At 42.7% G+C, this 19,809-nt stretch overlaps 2 protein-coding genes across 3 annotated transcripts; both read left to right on the top strand.

Moving 5' to 3' along the window:
* The first annotated feature begins 1 nt into the window (after position 1).
* Positions 2 to 7,808, top strand: LOC146659978 (uncharacterized). 2 transcript variants are annotated; one of them, XR_014913843.1, is made up of 8 exons: positions 2 to 95; positions 2,325 to 2,699; positions 2,779 to 3,054; positions 3,697 to 3,787; positions 4,882 to 4,936; positions 5,226 to 5,344; positions 5,906 to 6,823; positions 6,854 to 7,808. XR_014913843.1 is itself a non-coding variant. In XM_085423966.1 (7 exons), the coding sequence occupies exons 1-7, from the start codon at positions 44 to 46 to the stop codon at positions 5,961 to 5,963; spliced, it is 1,026 nt and encodes a 341-aa protein (XP_085280092.1). In that variant the 5' UTR covers positions 2 to 43; the 3' UTR covers positions 5,964 to 7,808. The 2 variants fall into 2 exon arrangements, 1 of the variants encoding a protein (XP_085280092.1); XM_085423966.1 differs by having other exon boundaries at positions 5,906 to 7,808.
* Positions 7,809 to 8,176: 368 nt separating this feature from the next.
* Positions 8,177 to 19,224, top strand: LOC146659977 (uncharacterized). The gene is made up of 8 exons (XM_085423963.1): positions 8,177 to 8,782; positions 9,782 to 9,867; positions 15,463 to 15,837; positions 15,917 to 16,180; positions 16,458 to 16,548; positions 17,157 to 17,211; positions 17,388 to 17,521; positions 17,746 to 19,224. The coding sequence occupies exons 1-8, from the start codon at positions 8,535 to 8,537 to the stop codon at positions 17,801 to 17,803; spliced, it is 1,311 nt and encodes a 436-aa protein (XP_085280089.1). The 5' UTR covers positions 8,177 to 8,534; the 3' UTR covers positions 17,804 to 19,224.
* The last annotated feature ends 585 nt before the right edge of the window (positions 19,225 to 19,809 follow it).

Genomic DNA, 19,809 nt, shown 5'->3' with positions numbered 1-19,809 from the left:
GCAGCAGAAGGTTAAACTGAAGGACGTCAGCAGAGGACTGAGAATGGCAGTTTGCACTGAAAAGACTCTGTGGAGCTTCATGTTCCTCCTGACAGGTGAGACTGAAGTGATGCTTTTATTAGTTTTTAACCTCCAGAGAAAGCCGACACTGTCACAGGAACAGGAAAGAAGAAAGCAGAAGGGCGTCTGAGCAGATTCATTAGTGTAAAAGAATTTATGACCTCATTGTTTTTCTCTTTTTGCTGAAATGATGACCCTGGCTGCACTGCTATGAAACATATTTGCTTTTTTTAACATTTCATTCATTAATGAAAAAAAAACAAAAAACAGTTTAAACTTACTGTGACAAAGTAACTGCTGCCTGAGCCTAATAAGTGTTGTGTGGTGTGTGTGGCAGCTGTCAGTGAGTCTTACTTCACTCTGCAGGAATTCAGAAAACTCGCAGAAATGTTTACATTCAGTCACACTGGAGATATGTACTAATAATAAAGTAACAAAAGTACATTTTTAAAGTAATATCTATAAATGAATCTCAGTCAAAAGAGGTTGAAGAAAGTTTACTTTAACACAATATTACACAATATCATAAACTCTTCGTGGCACAATCCTAATGTAACACACGAATGATTAAAGCTTTCAGGTAAATGTAGCTGAGTAACTGCTTCAATATTTAATTTTGCAATATAAGTACAGATAGACGTATAATTTCATTTCACAGGCTGTACATCCTCAACTCATCTGCTCGTATGTCAGGCCGGAGATGTGAGGGAGAACAAACACTGGTGTGTGAGGAAATCGATAGACAGAGAGAAAAACACTTTATTTCTTATACATGTTTTTTGTTGCTATACAATAATAAGTCCATGGTTTGAACATCCTTCTAGCTCAGCGCCCTCCATACTCGATAAACTACATGGCCTGATGTCCTCATGTAGGCCTTTCAGTGTCATAGCGACCACTAGATGGCGCTATCAGTGGCCCGCTACCTTAACAGTGAACCATGCAAAGCACACGTGAGCTTTATTCGTTGGAGATTATGTATCAGAATTTCAGGAGCAGGACCACGCCTCTAAACACGCTCCTTCCTGTTGTCATCTATATAGGTTTCTGCAAGCTGTTCATTCTCGTTTACGTGCCCCACTCCATCCTTGGAGGCCTTCCCCAAACCGCAGCTCAATTCATGTCCAAGCATCACCTTTACCTACTCAAACACTGTCAAACCTAAAACGAGGACGTGGGCCCAGCTAGTGAAATGATGGTTTGCATGTTTAATACGTGTTGTGTTCCTTGGAACACTTGCAGGATGTTACGGTGGGCTTCAGCATGTGTTATTGCATCAGTAGTTATAGTGACGAGATGATGAGATAGCCTTTATTTGTCAGTTGCAGGTCTTTTGCCCACAACCGAGATGACAGACCTTGCCGACCGTACATACAATACAGAAACATCACATTGGGGAGACAGGTCAGGCCAGGTAGCAGGAAAAAAACATCAAAATGTCTAACACAGAAGGATAATACAGGAATGCACAGATATCAACACACCATAGCACAATAAACACAGACAGCAACATGGGGAAGAGTTCCAGTGTGTACATCTGATCTGGGACCGCTACAATCTTCGACTGCGCCTCCAGCTGACCCGATGTCCACATCATGGGGGAGGTAAGCGTTAGAGGTGGCGTTGGATCCGGGATAGGGAGGGTGATGCGTCAGTGAGTGCTTATCAGTATCAGTATATGTATGTGTGTGCGTGTCCATAGTTCAGCTGAGACAGTGTCCTTCGCCCTGCCAGGCTAAGTAAACAGTCTTCCAGCCAACCCAGGTGGCCTTGCATGGAATGGGAAGGAACAGACTAAACACAGTCGTCATCAGGGTGTTTTGTTCAGCTCCAGCCTTGCAGCTGGTGCCGAGAGGGTCTCCGCATGAAGTGATGGTATTTTTTACTTTAATGCGAACAGCTCATATGAATTTCAAAGCAGTTCTACAGTCCAACACCGGTCTCTCAATCTCCCGTCGGAGAGCCGCGAGCTTCGCCATACTTGCGTTCTGTGATGTTGTCATTTCTTGTGCTCAAAGAGCCGATTCTGAGAACTCACGGCAGTGTGCCTCCCCGAGATGTCATCCAATTTGCGCCCAGAGATGTTATTCCGAGCGAGCCCTTCCGAGATGTTTCCAGTCTGCAGTCAGAGATCTTATTCTGAGTGTTCACAGCAGCCGTAGCCTCTCCAAGATCTTATCCGTGCTGCACTCAATGAGCCCATTTTGAGAAACTCACGCCTGTGAACATATACATATAATTACTTCTATACCATCTGTTTCCAGGTGCTGTGGGTCAAACTGTGGTCTATCCTTTCACGTCTACCTGTGCTGTCAGAGGGTCCACTGTCACCCTCCCCTGCACCTTCACACCTCTGAAGTCTTTCAGTGATGGTCAGAGAGAAGTTCCTCTAAAGATCGTCAGAGTCCGCTGGTGTAAGAACCATGTGATCTGTCAGGACAGCACTCCATCTGTGTATGACAGTAACTCAGCAAACATCGATCCTCGTTATCAATATCTGGGAGACAAAAAGATAAACTGCACTTTACAGATCAGAGATGTTCAGCAGGGAGACAACGCAAGCTTTCGCTTCAGGATGGAAGCTGATCATGTTAAAGGACATTTTACTAACAAGACAGGAGTGACTGTCAGAGTTGTTGGTGAGAGAAAAATATCCTGACATTAATAAAAAAAACATAAATGAGCGTTCAATGAAACTAATGATCACTTTGATTTTAGATGGGTCTAAAATGAGAATAATCAGCTCCAGTGATGATAAAAAGGTGAGCAGAGGTGAAACCGTCACACTGCTCTGCACTTCAGACTGCACTTTCCACCAACTGGAGGTCACCTGGTTCAAAGATGGCCACGCCCTCTCAGACACTGGCTCCTCTCTTGAGCTCGACAATGTGACTGCAGAGGATTCTGGGAACTACACCTGTGCTCTGAAGAGCATCATGGAGACTCTCTCTGAGCCGTACAGCCTGCAGGTGGAGGCGGAGGAACGACAGCCTGGTATCTTTTTCAGATATTACACAAACTGTAAATACACTGCAGGCGTTTCTCTAATACACAGCAGAGGGGGCTGATGTCAGTCAGTAGAGCACTTTATAGAACAGAGAGATTCAAGCATACTTCTATTCGTTCATGGATATTCGGTGTAAAGTAGCCAGAGTGTGAAAGATAAAGGAGAAGTGAGCCTCTAAAAATGAGCTTCAGCTGCTGTTTAAAACAAACCACTAATTCAGCCGTTCTGATGAAGACTGTTTCAGAGGCGCCACAGCTGCAAGCCTGGTCACCTCTGGATTTAAACGCAGAGTATTGAACAGTTAAAACGCAGAGAGGCCACGAGGCTGGAATAAGGTCTCAGCAGGTCTGTTATGTGGGGAGGAGTCGGGCTTTGCAGGGATTTAAATGCAATTAAAATATTTAAAAACATTTGAATTTCCACAGTAAGCCGATGAAGGGAAACCAGACTGGTGTGTGAGGATTTCTAGATATCTTCATGATAAATTATATGGAAAACCACAAACAACGTAACCATAAATGATGCAAAAATAAATAAAAGTTTACAGTTTTTTGGAGAACAAGGGGATTTTTGTCTAGTCTGTTTCTTTATTTGTAAATTTCTTTATGAATTATTTCTGATTTTTACAGTTGATGGTAACCTGCCTCTGATAGTCGGCGTGGTGTCGGGTGTCCTGCTGGCTGTCATCGCATTCATACTCTTCATCTTCATCATCAGAAGGTACAAATCACACTTTATGTTTCTTCTACATTTAAAATTTTTAACATTTTGGTGGTTTTTAATGTGTAAAGAATCTTAAAGGACACACACACACACACACACACACACACACACACTGTAAATTATATTTTTTGTTTTATTTTATGAGTGTTATTTTAATGATAATGATCCCAAAAAGTCACAGGAAACACAGACGTGTGTGACATGTTTTGTGTGCAGAAAGTTTTGAACATGAGCGGAAACATATCAGAACTATAAACACGAAGTATTGATGAATACTTGCCTGCATTTTTATATAAGTCATTTCCCCAAATGTAAGTGCGAGAAGCAGCAGCGAGAACTGTCAACTCTGCGTTTATTTTTACACAAGCATTGCAGCTCTGAGCTGCTCTAGGATTATGATAGTAATGTATAAAATTAAAGATGTTTAAAGCACACTTTTACACAGAAATCATACAAATCGGTGCATAAACTTTCACCACAGTGCAGAAAACATATTTTGGGTTCAAAATGTTCTAAAGCTCGATCTGAGAAGATGAATTAAGTCTGTTCATTATTAAACTTTTGCATAATGAAAGAATCTGTTGTGCGTAACAGTCAAAAGAGAAACAAGTATCCAAGAAAGAATTACATTAAATTATTGTTATGTGCTGATGACCACAACGGAGGAGAAGGGGAAGCGAAGCTGGTCTCTGGCACATAATTGTGATACAATAAGACAAAATAATGTCGAGGCAGCAAGTCAAGGTCAGTTTATGTTTTCTGTGAGTTACATGTGAGAAATGTGGTAAAAACTCTGGTTCAGCACGGCCTCCTGCTCACTCCGTCCGAGCAGCTACTTCTCCTAATTCACACTATTTCCACTGGTGTACACAAAGCAGATAAGCTCCTGCTGTGTTTGTGTGAAAGGACAACCGTGGAAGCTGCCTGAGTTTGTGGGAAATCAGCTGCAGACACACAGAAACAACAAAACACATAAATGTTTTGGTTTTTTTTGCATGATAATGCAATTTCTCTTTGCCCCTGATTTTCTACATTCATGATTTTTGATAGATCTTCTGGTTCCTGTTGACATGACAGTCATATTGTTACAGGAAGCTGGCAGCAGCAGAGCATCAGAGAGCTGATGGAGGTGAGACGGAGCCAAAGGTGAGTTATGATTTCAAAGATAATTTCGGACTCTCGTAGAATATTTCATCTTAAATGAGCACAGAGGGGAGATTATGATCTGTCTACGACTACGTGAAATCTAAATGGTTCTCAGTGACTGTAATCCTAAACGTTGTTTTCCTTTAATGGTTCTCCAAAGTCTTTGCAATTAATGGTCAAAAACATAATAATAGTTGATCGTAAGATATTGGTTCATACGGTTAGGGATCGGGCCGGGGAGCTCGGCAGTGATGGCTTTACACGCGTCTGTATTTCTGGCTGTTTTCAGCATCCTCATGACATCTACAGCAGCATCCAAGAAGAAAGTCACCGACAGGAAACCAGCCGAGCTGTGGAGGACGTCAGCTACGCCTCGGTGCAGTTCAGACACAGCCATGAGAGGAGCAGGTAGGACCGACAGCTGTTCAGCTGTGAGGATGGAAAGACTTTGCTTGATGCTTGTAGTGTTTTAGATTTTCAGGTGAGAAACAGACACGTAAGAAGAAAATCAGAGGAACTAAATTAAAATGAATAAAAGTTACAAACATCATTATTACTTGTTACTTGTTTTTACTTGTTCGTTTACCCTACAAACATAAAACACAGCTAACAGCTAACAGTAGCTACAAACAGCAGTTAATTCTAACTCTTGGACTTCGTGGCTCTTTATTTTTTCACATATGGAATTTTCCAATCATCACAATCAGAATCTTTATTGTCATTGTAGCAACAAAGCATTGAACAACAAAATAGAGACACAAATCTGCAAAAGAAGAATAAAAGAACGCAGTAGACTGACTCACCCCCCCCAAGAAATGAGTCCCCCCACCGTGGTATCGTCTGCAAACATTACAGTGGTGTAACTGTGGTGCGGGGGGCTCAGCCCTGTTGGGAGCCAGATGTGGGCGCTCACTCTAACCCCAGATGTTTTTATGGCGCTCATGTGGAGTTTTCTCTTGGTTTTCACAGGCACGTGGAGGAAGTCGATAATGCCGTCGTCTACTCTTCACTAGCCAGTCGAGGCTGAAGTCACAATCTCACCCACAAACTGAAAGGAGCCACACTGACCACAGGAGAAGCTGCAGGAAGCTCTGCAGCACTTTGTGTTGATCTGCTGCAGTCTGACTTTCATGCTCTGTGGTGCAGGCAGTTGGATAAATTCATAAATCTCCTTCACAGCCTCCATCAGCACTACAATGGTATTGTTCTAGTGTGATGACCCCGTCCACCCTGCCTGGGGGGCTACGTGTTGGTTTGGCAGCTGCTTCTTGCAGGCCCTGCAGAGGAATCGTGCTTTGTTCAAGATCAGCATCACTGGCAGCGTCAAGGCTCGACGCGTCTCTACTGAAAGCTCAGTTGTTGGGCGTGTCTGCCTTCTGGGTTTTGGTTGCTGTCTGGTTTGTTTTCTCACACTATGAGACATCACATTCACGTACAGTACTGAGTGTACCGAGCTCTGTTGTCAGGGCGCTCAGTCTGTGACGCAGCAAGTTTATTTTGTATATTTGATTTCTTATGATGTATCAGAGTAATGGTAAGTTCGTGTGTTGTTATTAGTGTGTCTTAGTTAGGTTTGTTTAGATACAATTTCATCCATGCTCCCCTGTGTGTGTTGTTTTCTGTTTCCTGTGAAAGCCTGTCTTGTCCTCCTGCATGATTTTTAGTTATATCTTCATTCCCCTTATCTGTTTCCATGTTCCTCTCCTTGTGTATCATTCAATCTTCCCAGTGTGCTTTATGCTTCATGTCTGTGTTTCCCACGTCCAGTTGTCAATCAGTCTTGTGTTTCCATGTTCAGTGTGTTTAGTTTTGCTTCCCCTGTGGCATCATGTTCATTTGTGTCAGCTGTGTTTCCAGGTGTTTCCACTTCCCTCATTACTCTTCTGTGTAAGATAAGATAAGATAAGATAAGATAAGATAAGATAAGATAAGATAAGATAAGATAAGATAAGATCCATACCTTGGATGTTCGGTGGTGGCGGTGGAGGATGTTTGTGCCTGTGGAGGTCTACCACCAGCTCTGTGGTTTTACTGGTGTTTATCTGGAGGTAGTTCTGCCGGCACCAGTCCACAAAACCATGGGTCAGTTCTTGGTACTCTTTGTCGTCCCCATCAGTGATAAGGCCGACTATTATAGAGACGTCAAATAATTTCTGCAGGAAGCACTGGGTGGAGTTGTGGGAGAAGTCTGCAGTGTAGATGGTGAAGAGGAACGGAGCCAGAAGCGTTCCCTGTGGGGCCCCCGTACTGTCCGACACACAGCCCTGAGTCCTCACATACCGTAGTCGGTCAGTGAGGTAGTCTAGGATCCATGTAGTGAGGTGACGGTCCACTCCTGAGTCTCCAGCTTGTCCTTCAGGACTGTGGGAAGAATGGTGTTGAAGGCACTGGAGAAATCAAAGAACATGAACACAGTGCTCCCAGCGGTCTCCAGGTGAAGTGGTTCCAGTGATGAGCTCACCAGGGGCTGAACCAGGACCGGTGTCCAGGGTCTTGATCGGGTGGGATGTCAGAGCCACCGGCCTGTAGCTGTTGAGGTCATTGGGATGTGGAGTCCTTGGCACTGGTAGCACACAGGAGGTTTTCCAGACCTGTGGGACTCTTCTCAGCCTCAGGTGATCTGTGCAGGACCTGACGACCTTCAGCTGATGCTAACTGGACCTGCTGCATTTAGGTCCTCTGTCTTCCTCTGTTCAGTGTCACGTCGTCTGTTGTCTTGTGCGTCAAGTCTCCATGTTCCAGGTATCTATGTATGCCAAGTTTCACATTTAGAGTTTTTCATGTTGAGTTTTTCCAGTTTTTGTTGTAGTTGTTTTCTCGGTTCTCCTTGTATTTCTCCATCAGCCATAATAAACGTCTCGCTTTCACGTAATACTGAGTTTGTTTCTGCGCTTTTTGTCTACATTCGGGTGCTGGAGCCTCCTCTCAGCACCGTCTGCGACTGTGACGACTGGAAGTGTGAGTTTGTCTCTTATGTTTGTGTAATTTAAATAATTTCTTCACTGACACTGGTCTGCAAAACATGTCTGACTGAACCCTCTGGAGACCCTCTGTACTCTACTCTGTACTCTGTACTCTGTACACTGTATTCTGCACTGTACTCTGCACTCTTGTTCACATTCTCGCTCAGAGGGAGAAGGATAAATACTGAAAAGCTTCCCTGAGCAGCACTTTTGTTCTTGTTGCATCATTTCGTAAATATGGAATTTTTTAGCAGGAAACATCCGTGCCGATGAAACTGCACCAGCAGGATGCAGCTCAGAAAAAACGGTTTCTTTTTTTAATTTCTCACCTTGAGGACGTGGGCTGATTCGAGCGTGAAAGGCTGTTTTCAGAGGAAGTACCAAAAAAAGAAACGTTTCTGGGCAATTTTGGAGAAGCAGGTCAGCGAGAAAGCAGTTCCTGTAAGATGACTTCACACAATCAAACCCACAAAATAAATAAGTGTATTCTTAGCATCGTTTAGATGTAACGATGAGGCACAACAATGATACAAATACAGGATATAAGAATTTAAGAATCTTGAGGCTTCTGGAGGAGTTTGTTGTCCTAATGATGAACAGGAAGAGCAAAAATGTAAGTTTTGTGTTCACTAAAAATGAGCAAAATTCAGGATGCAGAACAACCCTGCAAAGAGTTAACTCCTGAAGAGCGTTCTGTGTTTTTATTTCTGTCTGCGGTCTTCAGCAATGCCCAACACGAAGGTGGCCAACGTGAAAGCAGCCGAGCTGTGGGGGACATCAGCATCTGGACATCATCTCCACCGTCCATGCCAAACAAACGACACAGGAGGACGGGGAGGATGGACAGATGTTTCGGCTGTGCAGATGGAAACTCCACATCTGTGTACGTTAACATTTTGTGCTTGTGTGTGTGTGATCTATTCTGACTGAGTGTTGAGTGGATGTCCTCTGATGCATTCATTTGCAGTTTTAGTCCCTTTTATAACTTTGTCCTTTCTTCTGTGGAGGAAGCTGACGTTGCTGTGGTCCGCTCTTCAGTAGCCAGTCGAAGCTGAAGCCACTTCTTAGTCACACTCACAGAAGCCGAAGTAAACGCAGCGACCACAGGAGAAGCTGCAGATCGAGCCGATCCGTTTGGCGCTTTGTTGAAGTTGCAGCTTTTTGTGACGTTAGTTTTAGCTGAACTACTGATAAACCTCAGAGAGCTGAACCACAGATGCATCTGATGTGGACCATATCCATAACAAGGGGGATAGGTTCATAAATATAGCTTCATTTTTATGTTTCAGCCTCCATCCAGACTGAAATGCTGTTTCTCTGTCCTGAAAGTCATGTCTGGATTAACCCTCTGGGGTCCCACTGGGTTAAAACCCGTTCTTTGCCTCTTCCTGATCCCCTCTCCTCGTTATGCTGTCTGTCCTTTACTCTGCACTTGTGTCGGTCTGAAACCTTTTTAGATCTATATTTGCTCTGCAGAGCTCATGATTGTGAAAACTCTCTGTCCTCTGTTGCAATATCTCCTTGTGCTTCTGAAATAGAAAAGAGGAAGAAAAAACCTTGCAGAATTTTTCATTTTCAAAGCAGTGCTTCATTTATTTCCAGACTGACAACTCTCTTGTGTTTCTGTGATAAAAACAAACTTCATCTTGTTGAGAATCTTTCAGTCTGTTTGCAATAAACTGATTTTCTTTTCTCGTTTTTTCTTTTTCTTTGCATGAATGATTTCAGGCCTGATCGCATATAAAATGTGAAAGGAAGTAACTCCAAAAGGAGCAGGGCTGGTCAGACTAACAGAGCCAAGTCAGAGAGGAGAGTTCCTCAAAACAAAAACGAGACATCATCATTTCTCAGCTTCGCTCTCTGCCCTCTCCTCTGATTACAGACGAAACCCGGAGAAGCTCAACAGAAACCCGAACATGTCAGTTTGTGGTGAGATGATTCTGTGGAGCTTCGTGTTCCTGCTGGCAGGTAAAACTGAAAAGATGTTTTTATTCTTGTTAATGACGGATCTGTGAAATTGTGCTTTCGCTCACTCACTGCTGCTCGGTCTGCAAACTGTTTCCAAATCTACAAACGTATTAAATCTGAGAAATGATTCGAATCACGTAGACTTAATAACGATGTGAAACAAGCTGATATTATCACACGGAGGGTTAACGATCGTTTCGAAGAGCTCAAAGCTGCTGGAGGGGAAAGGAGAAGGCTTTCTAAATTAGTTTTTATTCAAACTCGAGTATTTTATAACAGACGGATTATTTCTGTCTGTTAGTGACGGAAACTTTAAACCCACGTTTACTTTAACAGAGTACTTTTACTGCAGTATTATTGGAGCAGTCATATAAAAACTCGTCTGTTCTCATTACTTCTCTTTTCCTTCTTCCCTGTTGTGCTGTCAGTTGTGTAGATAAGCTCTGTAAATAAAAGCTTGTTGCTGTTGGTGCTCTGAAAGCTGGTGCAGCTCTTACACAGGTGAGCTGGGCCTGTTTAATGCCACTTTGCTGCCCGGTGCTTCACCTGTGTTTTCCGGACGACTGATAAATCACCGTTGATCAATAGTCATGCATATCAATGAGCATGAAACTGACCTCTCGGCCCATAGTTTGGTGCCAGTGTCAGTCATTATGTGTAAGGTTGGAAACCTGCAGTCAGCTGAGACTGAAGAAGTCACTTGGATGATGATGATGAAACGTTTCTCCCGCTGAAAACGTCCAGATGAACAGAATCCATGTTTTGGGATTTCCTTGCCTGGAATATTGAGCATGCATCAAGACCAGAGATGGGCAGTAACGCGTTACCTCGTAACGCGTTACCTCGTTACCTTGTAACGAGGTAACGCGTAAAGTAAAGTTACAGGTAACGAGTAAAGTAAGGGATTACTATTGCAAAAACGGTAATTAGATTACCGTTACTTTCCCGTAGGAACGCTGCGTTACTGCGTTACTAAAACCGTGATTTTTTGCGAGAATGTCTCACGACAGTGACGTAAGCGAGTGCGACGTTCGTGACAACAGCTGTGTGCAGATCAACAGTGGATCATATATCGAGTGCAGAGAGAGTATGAGCGTGCAGCGTTTAAAGCGTGGAAGTACTGACCTTACTTTGAGTTTGATTCCATAAAAAGTGACAAAAACATTAGTGTCCGCTGTGCGTGGGAAGAAAACTTCTTTTTACAGCAAAAAACCCCTAAACCTCCAACAAGCACCGAGTAGCTACGACGTAATGGGAAACTCACAGAGAAACTCGCGGATTCTTCCACTGACCGCGGCACACCTGTACCAGGGTAAACCTCCGCCTACCCCACTCCTGCTTTACAGGTGAAAATAGAGCAACAGGACCGCTGAGTCTTTGACTTTATTTATTTTCTGCTGTGTTTTACTTGCATCTATTTGAAAGAGTGAGTGTAAACACAAAAAATATTTTATTTTATGTGCTGGAATGTGCAGAAAATAGGTTTAAATGTTAAACTAATTCCTTCCAGTCAGAGAATGTTGCATATAATTAAATGTTTGCTTGATGCATAAAGTTAAAAGATTAAAACTAATAAAACAAGTTTTAAAAAGAGACTTTTCCATCTGATTACATTTTGTATGATGGATTATGTAGAAAGTAGAATTGGGCTGAAAGATCTATCACTTTATCACTGTCACGGCTGGCAGAGGGAGCTGTGTGGTGTGGAGGAAAAGGAGGACCCAAGATGCAGCAAACTGATGATACGAGTGACGTTTATTCACAGAGGTGGTGGTGGCAAAAACAATCAACGCAGCATGAGCAATTACAAACCTAAACTGGGAGAAACTAAAGACAAACCTGAGACCATACAAAAGGGGTGCGGGGCAGAGCGACGCAGAGACAGGAACGAAACACCATAGAACGCAGAGGAATGCAGATTAAAGCAGAGACACACAGACGAATGCAGACAAGCCGACGAGGAGCACAGGCAGACACCAACTATAAATACACACACCAGGTAATGAGGAAATGGCACACAGGAGGGGACACAGCTGGAACTAATGGGCATAATGAGACACAGACCTACAAAGTAAAACAGGAAACACCCAGACTGTTTTACAGCACAACACGGGGACATGAACAGATCACCAAGGACAGACACAGGTAGGGCTGACAATACACCAAACTACAGGTTCAACTAGTGATGGGCAGATGAAGCTTCATGAAGCACTGAAGCTTTTCATCCAATTGGTTCACCCCAACGCAAAGCTTCTTGAAGCTTCATTTGCTCTAGCAGGACACCTACTGGACGTAAAAATATTAGTTGGCATGAATTTGAAGAGTGTGGCATTTTGCACACAGCCTGTAAATGTCAACAACAAAAGGAGTGTGTAAAACATGTATATTGTAGTGATGCAGTATACTGTGTATATTTATACTGGCAGTATGGAAAATGATTATTTGGAAATGCTTGAAATGGAAATGATCATTTACTGTGAGGTGAGGTGTGGTTGGGGTGTGGACAGTAGTTGTGCTTTTGCAACGTTGAGGTATGGACAGCTACACACTGAGGCTTTGAGCCTCAGTCCTGCCCATATTTTATTCAGTAAAAACTAAATTTTCACTGCTTTTATAACCTTTAGTGGGGAGAACATAGCTGGGATTTAATGATTTAACAAATCTTTTAACTCCTTTGTCCTCCACAATGCTAAATGGCTGTGAGTCCTCAATCACCATGGTAACCAGGTCTTCATCTATTTGAGATTGTTCTCCTGAGGAAAGACAATAAAGACAAAGCACAGATATAAATATCACGCACGTAACTTATAACAGCTGTATAATATTGTTATATCATTTAGTAACATTACAGCATGAAAGGCAGCAGGCCCAGACAAGGTGTGTCCTAGGATGCTAAAGGCGTGTGCTGCTGAACTTGGGGAGCCGCTACAACGAGTCTTCAACCTCAGTCTGCGACTGGGGAGAGTGCCCGCCCTATGGAAGACATCCTGCATCGTCCCGGTCCCTAAAAGGAACCGGCCCAATGAGCTGAATGACTTCCGACCGGTGGCACTGACGTCACATCTTATGAAGACTCTAGAGCGGCTCTTCCTCAACTTCCTCCGACCACAGGTACAACATGCCCAGGACCCACTACAGTTTGCATACAAGGCGGATGTCGGAGTGGATGATGCCATCCTGTACCTCCTACACAGAGCCCACTCACACCTGGATGGGGGAAAAGGCACGGTCAGGATCCTGTTTCTTGACTTTTCCAGTGCCTTTAATACCATCCGGCCCTGTATGCTTCAGGAAAAACTGAACAGGATGGAGGTGGACCCCTGCCTGGTGGCTTGGATCTCCGACTACCTCACCGACAGACCACAGTACGTCAGGCTGAAGGACATCACGTCTGACACAGTGGTCAGCAGCACAGGAGCACCACAGGGAACTGTGCTGTCCCCTCTTCTCTTCACCCTGTACACCTCTGACTTCTGCTACAACTCTGAATTATGCCATATTCAGAAGTTTGCAGATGACACGACCATCATGGGGTGTATCTGGGATGATCAGGAAGAGGAGTACAGAAGTCTGGTGAGGAACTTGTCGCTTCGAGTCACACAAACCACCTGCAACTCAACACCTCAAAGACTAAGGAACTGGTTGTGGACTTCGGGAGGTCCAGAGAAGGTCCACTGCCGGTTCAGATAGAGGGGGAGGAGGTGGAGGTGGTCAACAAGTACAAGTACCTCGGGCTGTGGGTGGACAACAAACTGGACTGGTCATGCAACACAGAGCACCTGTATAAAAAAGCCCAAAGCCGACTGTACTTCCTCAGGAGGCTGAGGTCTTTTAACATCTGCAGGAAGCTCCTGAGGATGTTTTACCAGTCGGTGGTTGCTGGAGTACTTTTCTATGCTGTGGTGTGCTGGGGGAGCAGCACAGCAAAGAAGGACTCATGCAGGCTGGAGAAACTGATCAGGAAGGCTTGCTCTGTGGTCGGCATGAAGCTGGACACTCTGGTGACAGTGGCAGAGAAAAGGACACTAAAGAAACTGATGGACATTATGAACAATGCTGGGCATCCTCTGCACACGGCCATAAACAATCAGAAGAGTCTGTTCAGTGACAGGTTGCTTCTCCCAAAGACAAGAACTAACAGACTTAAAAACTCCTTTGTCCCACACGCCATCAGACTGTTTAACTCCTCTCTGGAGGGGAGAGGGAGGGGAAACAGGAGGACAAAGGAGGGGGGAACAACTAAGCTGTAGTGCCTCTGCACCTCACTGTACAATACCTTGTGCAATACTTTTTGTAAATAGTCAACAGTGCAATAGACTCAATACTTGAAATGTGCAATTCACTTGTATTTTTATTTTTTATTCCTATTTATTCTATTTATCCCCTTTGTATATTTTATTTATATTTGTGTGTGTGTGTGTATATATGTATATGTGTATATGTGTGTATATATATATATATATATATATATATATATATATATATATATATATATATATATATATATATATATATATATATATATATATATATATATATATATATATATATATATATATATATATATATATATATATATATATATATATATATATATATATATATATATATATATATATATATATATATATATATATATATATATATATATATATATATAACTTCGGTCGTTGCTGTGCTTTTTGGAAGTCGAATTTCCCAGAGGAACCCACCCGAGGGATTAATAAAGTTCTATCTTATCTTATTATGATGGCATTTGATGGCTCACCTGGTCTTGCTCCACAATCGGTGTTCCTCTTATTCTCATGCAAAGCTCTGTAGTGCCTAAGCATGGATGAGGTGTTGTTGTTATATCCCAGCTCCCTGGCACATAGCAAACACTTCACCTTGTACAAAAGTAAAGCCGCTCAAAATTGTATTGCACCATCAGTATTATGAAAATACATCTTCTGTAGAAATTTACATACCTTGTTGGGAGGAATAGAATCAAAATGTTCCCACACAGGGGAGGACATCCTCCTCTTCTTAGCTGGCTCCATTCTCTCCTGGTTTCCAAACATAGACCGCTGTTTGTTGGTTCAGGTTTGGTTTGGCTCAGGGAAACATTGTGGTGTGGTTTAAAACAGGATGAGGTTAGAGGAGCTTCCTGCTCATCATAAACAGCCAGATGAGGTTATCCAGCTGTGATCCTGCTATATTCTCAGCATATATTCCCCATCCTTGTTGCTGCTCTGTTTGTAGGGAATAAACATAATCCTTTAGTGTCCAGAGTTTTTGTAATTTAAAAAAAGAACTTAATCATCAACATAAGCAATAATGACCTATAGAAAGTTTGCAGCCGTTTGTTTATAGCAGGTCACTCTGTGTTTCAGAGTCTGCAGGGCTGCAGTGAACTGCTGCACGTAGCATCATATCACAGCATGAGTGACTGTTTGAAGGTTGAACTGCAGGGTCAGTGTGTAAAAACTGAATTTTGATGCAAACCAATCATAAAAAAGTTGTGTTGATAGTTTGTGTGCAACCATAACAACTACCCAGAATACCCTGCCATGATTCTTTGTTTAATCTGACCAGCTTTGTATATTTCACACACAGGTGCTGTGGCTCAAACTGTGGTCTATCCTTTCACGTCTACCTGTGCTGTCAGAGGGTCCACTGTCACCCTCCCCTGCACCTTCATACCTCGGAAGTCTTTCAGTGATGGTTGGAGAGAAGTTCCTCTAAAGATCGTCAGAGTCCGCTGGTGTAAGAACCATGTACTCTGTCAGGGCAGCACTCCATCTGTGTGTGACAGTAACTCAGCAAACATCGATCCTCGTTATCAATATCTGGGAGACAAGAAGACAAACTGCACTTTACAGATCAGAGATGTTCAGCAGGGAGACAACGCAAGCTTTCGCTTCAGGATGGAAGCTGATCATCCTGAAGGACATTTTACTAACCAGACAGGAGTGACTGTCATGGTTGTTGGTGAGAGAAAAATATCCTGACATTAATAAAAAAAACATAAATGAGCGTTCAATGAAAGTAATGATCACTTTGATTTTAGATTCGTCTAAAATGAGAATAATCAGCTCCAGTGATGATAAAAAGTTGAGCAGAGGTGAAACCGTCACACTGCTCTGTGCTTCAGTCTGCACTTTCCACCAACTGGAAGTCACGTGGTTCAAAGATGGCCACGCCCTCTCAGACACTGGCCCCTCCCTTCCTCTCAGCCCTCTGACTGCAGAGGATTCTGGGAACTACACCTGTGCTCTGAAGAAGAACATGAAGACTCTCTCTGAGCCGTACAGCCTGCAGGTGGAGGCTGGAGGTTTGTTCAGTTTTCTGAAACTTCTAAAAATGTCATCAAACTGCAAACACACAATGATGCTCAGCCTGACACCAAATCATCTCCAGATCAGCAGCAGAATAAAACTGGGACATTTGTATCTGGAAAAACTCCTTCATGCACACGCTGTTTTTATACTCAGCTAATGAAAGAACCACATGTAAAACACGTGAAGAGCTTTGTTCACTTTCATGAATCTGTAAATCCCAAATCGCAGCACCCAGTGATGTCACTCATGATCTGTTGTTTGTTCTAACAGCTGATGGTGTCCTTCGTCTGGTACTTGGTGTGGTGTTTGGTCTCCTGCTGGCTGTGATCCTGCTCGTACTCTTCACCTTCATCATCAAAAGGTGCAGAAACAGAGTGTTTGAAGTATTTCATGTTTTTGTGGTTTTACTTTAGCAAAGAAGCAAATTATGTGAAGTTGGTGTGGATTTCAAACTTCATCCTCAGTAAACACGAAGCACACGTTCACCTTAAATATATAAAGGTTTATTTTTTTAAATAATTAATAATAAAATAAAACGTGTTTGCTATATATTTATGTCAATCTGGAAAATATCATCTGATCAAATCCCTTTAAATAAATGAGAAAAATGCAGAAGCACAGCGTGATAACGTTTAGAAATTATTATGCTTCCTGATGTTAATATTTTCCTTTACATGAATGAAGACATTTCCACCACAGGCTCATGCAGGAAAGGTACAAACTGCAGCCCAAGAATGAAAGAGCTGATTAAGAGACAGTTGGCAAACGTTCTGTTAAATACTTAATAATCTGAGTAGTTTTTCATATTAATAAGAGACAATACAACCAATACAATATCAGCTGATCAAGTCTGACGTCACAGCATGTTTCCTAACTCCTAACCTACTAATGTGTGTGATTTATAATCACATTGTGTCTGTTTTCTACAGTCCTGTTGTGTGATTCTCATAAATACTGATACTGTTGCAGGAAGCTGGCAGCAGCAGAGGATCAGAGGGCTGTGGGAGGTGATCCAGAGCAGAAGGTGAGTGGGTGATGGGAGGACTTTACTATGAATGAATCTTATAGGATGTGACATTCTGTATAGGTTATTATTTTAGCAAGCTCGAGTTCAAAACATGTGCATTGATTGAAAGTGTGCTGCTTTGATTCTGGACCTTCAGTCGTCTGATCTCTTTGTTTCCCTGCTGTGGTTCTCAGCATCCTGATAGCATCTACAGCAACATCGTGAAGTCTGCACAAACTGAGGCGGCTCAGCAGCAGGAACCCGGCCGAGCCGCGGAGGACGTCAGCTATGCCTCCGTCCAGTTCAAACAGAAGAAACAGGGGGCCAGGTAGGACCCGGAAACGTTTAAACACTCACGTTTGTGTCGTCACACAAACAACAGACAGCTCAGATTTGTGGCTGTGACACTGAAGCCGCTGCGACAAACAGACAGCGATGAAAGATTAAACTTTATTTCGGCACAACGTATCACAATAACACCACAGAAGTGTCTGTCTATGCTGCATGCATGAGCTGTCATCAGATCATTTTCTTTTGATCTTTGCTTCGTAGGCGCCTGCAGGCGGCCAGCGATGACGTTGTCTATTCCTCAGTGTCCAGTCGAGGATGAATCGCAGCTCTCTCACTCCCTCCATCCACCAATCAGCTGCAGGAAGCTGTGAGCTGTGGCAGTTTGTGTAAATCTGTTTGATGAAGCTGCGGCTCGACTCTGACTTTATACAGAACTATTAAAAAACTTCAGAGAGATGAGTCGAAGGCGTATCTGCAGCTCTGTGGTGCTGCATGTGCTGTAAGGTGGAGGAAGTCATGAATGCAGCTCAGTCCAAACTGGAACGCTGTCCATATCGGGAATAACTCACAATCGAATTATTTGTTTCTGGGCCATGATCTGCTCCACACTCTCTCTGTTATTCCACTTCATTATTTTCTCAGTCATCTGGAAGCTGGTTTGAAACTCGAGTCTGAGTGAAGGACCCAGCACACTTCTTCTTACAGCGCTCATTAAACCAGGACGAGGAAAAATGCAACAATGCAGACTTTGTACTCTTCAGAGTCTGAGCTGCTTTTCTCTGATCAGGTTGTGCTGATAACAAAAGCTAAAACTTCACGTTGCTGAACCACAACCATCGTCGTGTCCTCCACATGCTGTCTGATCTGAGCCGAGCGATCTGCACACAATTCACTTTTATTTCACGTTGAGGGTCAGAAAGCTTCATTGGTCCCAGGCCTGTATCACTGCCACTCAATTCATTTGATCCTTCATTGTCTCTGTGACTGTCACTCATCTAAAACATTAACCATCACCTGGTTAGTGGTCACACGTCTGCAAAACCTCAATAAGAGGTGAGAAAATGAGCCGAACCTTCACTTAATCTGTGACCTCGTTAAATGTTTCCCAGTGAGTTGAAGGCTCATCTGCAGTTTGAAGCTTTGCTGAATGAAACATGAAGTTCATTTTCCAGGTGCTGATGATGGAGGAGAGTTTGCTTTGTGGGGTTCATTTCCATACTTCTTCTGCTTTACTCGAGCGCTTTAAGCACTTTACACAACACGCCTGATTCACCCTTTCATGAAAGCACTTTGTCTGCATTCACACACATTCAGCCGTCCACGCAGACGCCACATATGCAGAAAAGGAAATGAATAACTGGCTTGTCTTTACCCTGTCATGGCTGCCACAGCTGCACGAGTCCACTTTTTTATACCAGCACTGGCTCAGTGAGATTAGCAACACATTAAGACTTCCTCAGATGTTTTGCAGCTTGATCGCAGAACTTCAGAGGAGGAAGTAGTTCTCCTGTTATTTTCAGGTATCATTTAGTCTATTTTTAATTGATCCAAAAGCCGTACGAGCCTGCGGTGGTCTCGGTTTCACTGTTAGAGCCGCCTCGCTCGATCTCGAGTCAAAATACCAAAACAGAGTCTTAAAAACATGAACCTGCGGCGTCACGATGGGCCTTTGGACATCTTCTATGTACAGTCTGTGTTTCAGTGTCACGACTTCTGTTTTAGTCCAAAATGTTTTGTTTGTTATGAACACATTACTTTATTAAAAATAACTTTCATTTTTCTTCTATGTTAATTGCAATAAAAATAATGATTTATTTTTTTTTAAATTCGTCTGTTTTTTGTTGTTTGTTGTAAAAAAGTTTTTATGAAAAATTTTAAGATTTTCTTTAAATTTCTCGAGAGTTCCTGTTTCCTCTTGATAAACAAACAAGAGAAAACATCGACTATATTAATGTTTTAATCTGCTCTGACGTCTGTTTAATCATCCCTCACAAATGCCTTTAGTGTAGGACAAAGTTGTGAAACATTAGATGATGGCACAAGCTTCTGAGGATGAGCAGACAGGACGTGATGTCAGACTCTGCCTGCAGGGACGGAAACGTGTTTGAGACTAAACCTGTCGTAAAAACAACAAAACATAAATATTTCAGAATTATGTAAAAAAAAAAAACTAAACTAAAACTAAAATCTCGACAGTTTTTAATTCGACAAACAGGAAGCTGAATTTACATTTTTATATCTATATTTGAGCAGCACGTCAGAAATTAATCAATCATAAAGTTTAACCACTAAAACTATCGAAATGTGAAAATTCATGCATGACAA

Source organism: Rhamphochromis longiceps, linkage group LG11 (assembly GCF_057381845.1).
Source record: "Rhamphochromis longiceps isolate RC_006_pf linkage group LG11, R_longiceps_female_GT1.1, whole genome shotgun sequence".
NCBI classification, from domain to species: Eukaryota; Metazoa; Chordata; class Actinopteri; order Cichliformes; family Cichlidae; genus Rhamphochromis; species Rhamphochromis longiceps.
The sequence above is the reverse complement of the archived record's forward strand: the minus strand, read 5'-3'. Positions and strand labels throughout refer to the sequence as shown.

Coding starts and splice junctions, on each gene's coding strand:
- LOC146659978 (XM_085423966.1), top strand. CDS start 44: ATGGCAGTTTGCACTGAAAAGACTCTGTGGAGCTTCATGTTCCTCCTG. Junction 96..2,324: donor CTTCATGTTCCTCCTGACAG/GTGAGACTGAAG, acceptor ATCTGTTTCCAG/GTGCTGTGGGTCAAACTGTG. Junction 4,937..5,225: donor GAGGTGAGACGGAGCCAAAG/GTGAGTTATGAT, acceptor GGCTGTTTTCAG/CATCCTCATGACATCTACAG.
- LOC146659977 (XM_085423963.1), top strand. CDS start 8,535: ATGAGCAAAATTCAGGATGCAGAACAACCCTGCAAAGAGTTAACTCCT. Junction 15,838..15,916: donor AGTGACTGTCATGGTTGTTG/GTGAGAGAAAAA, acceptor CTTTGATTTTAG/ATTCGTCTAAAATGAGAATA. Junction 16,181..16,457: donor CCTGCAGGTGGAGGCTGGAG/GTTTGTTCAGTT, acceptor TTGTTCTAACAG/CTGATGGTGTCCTTCGTCTG.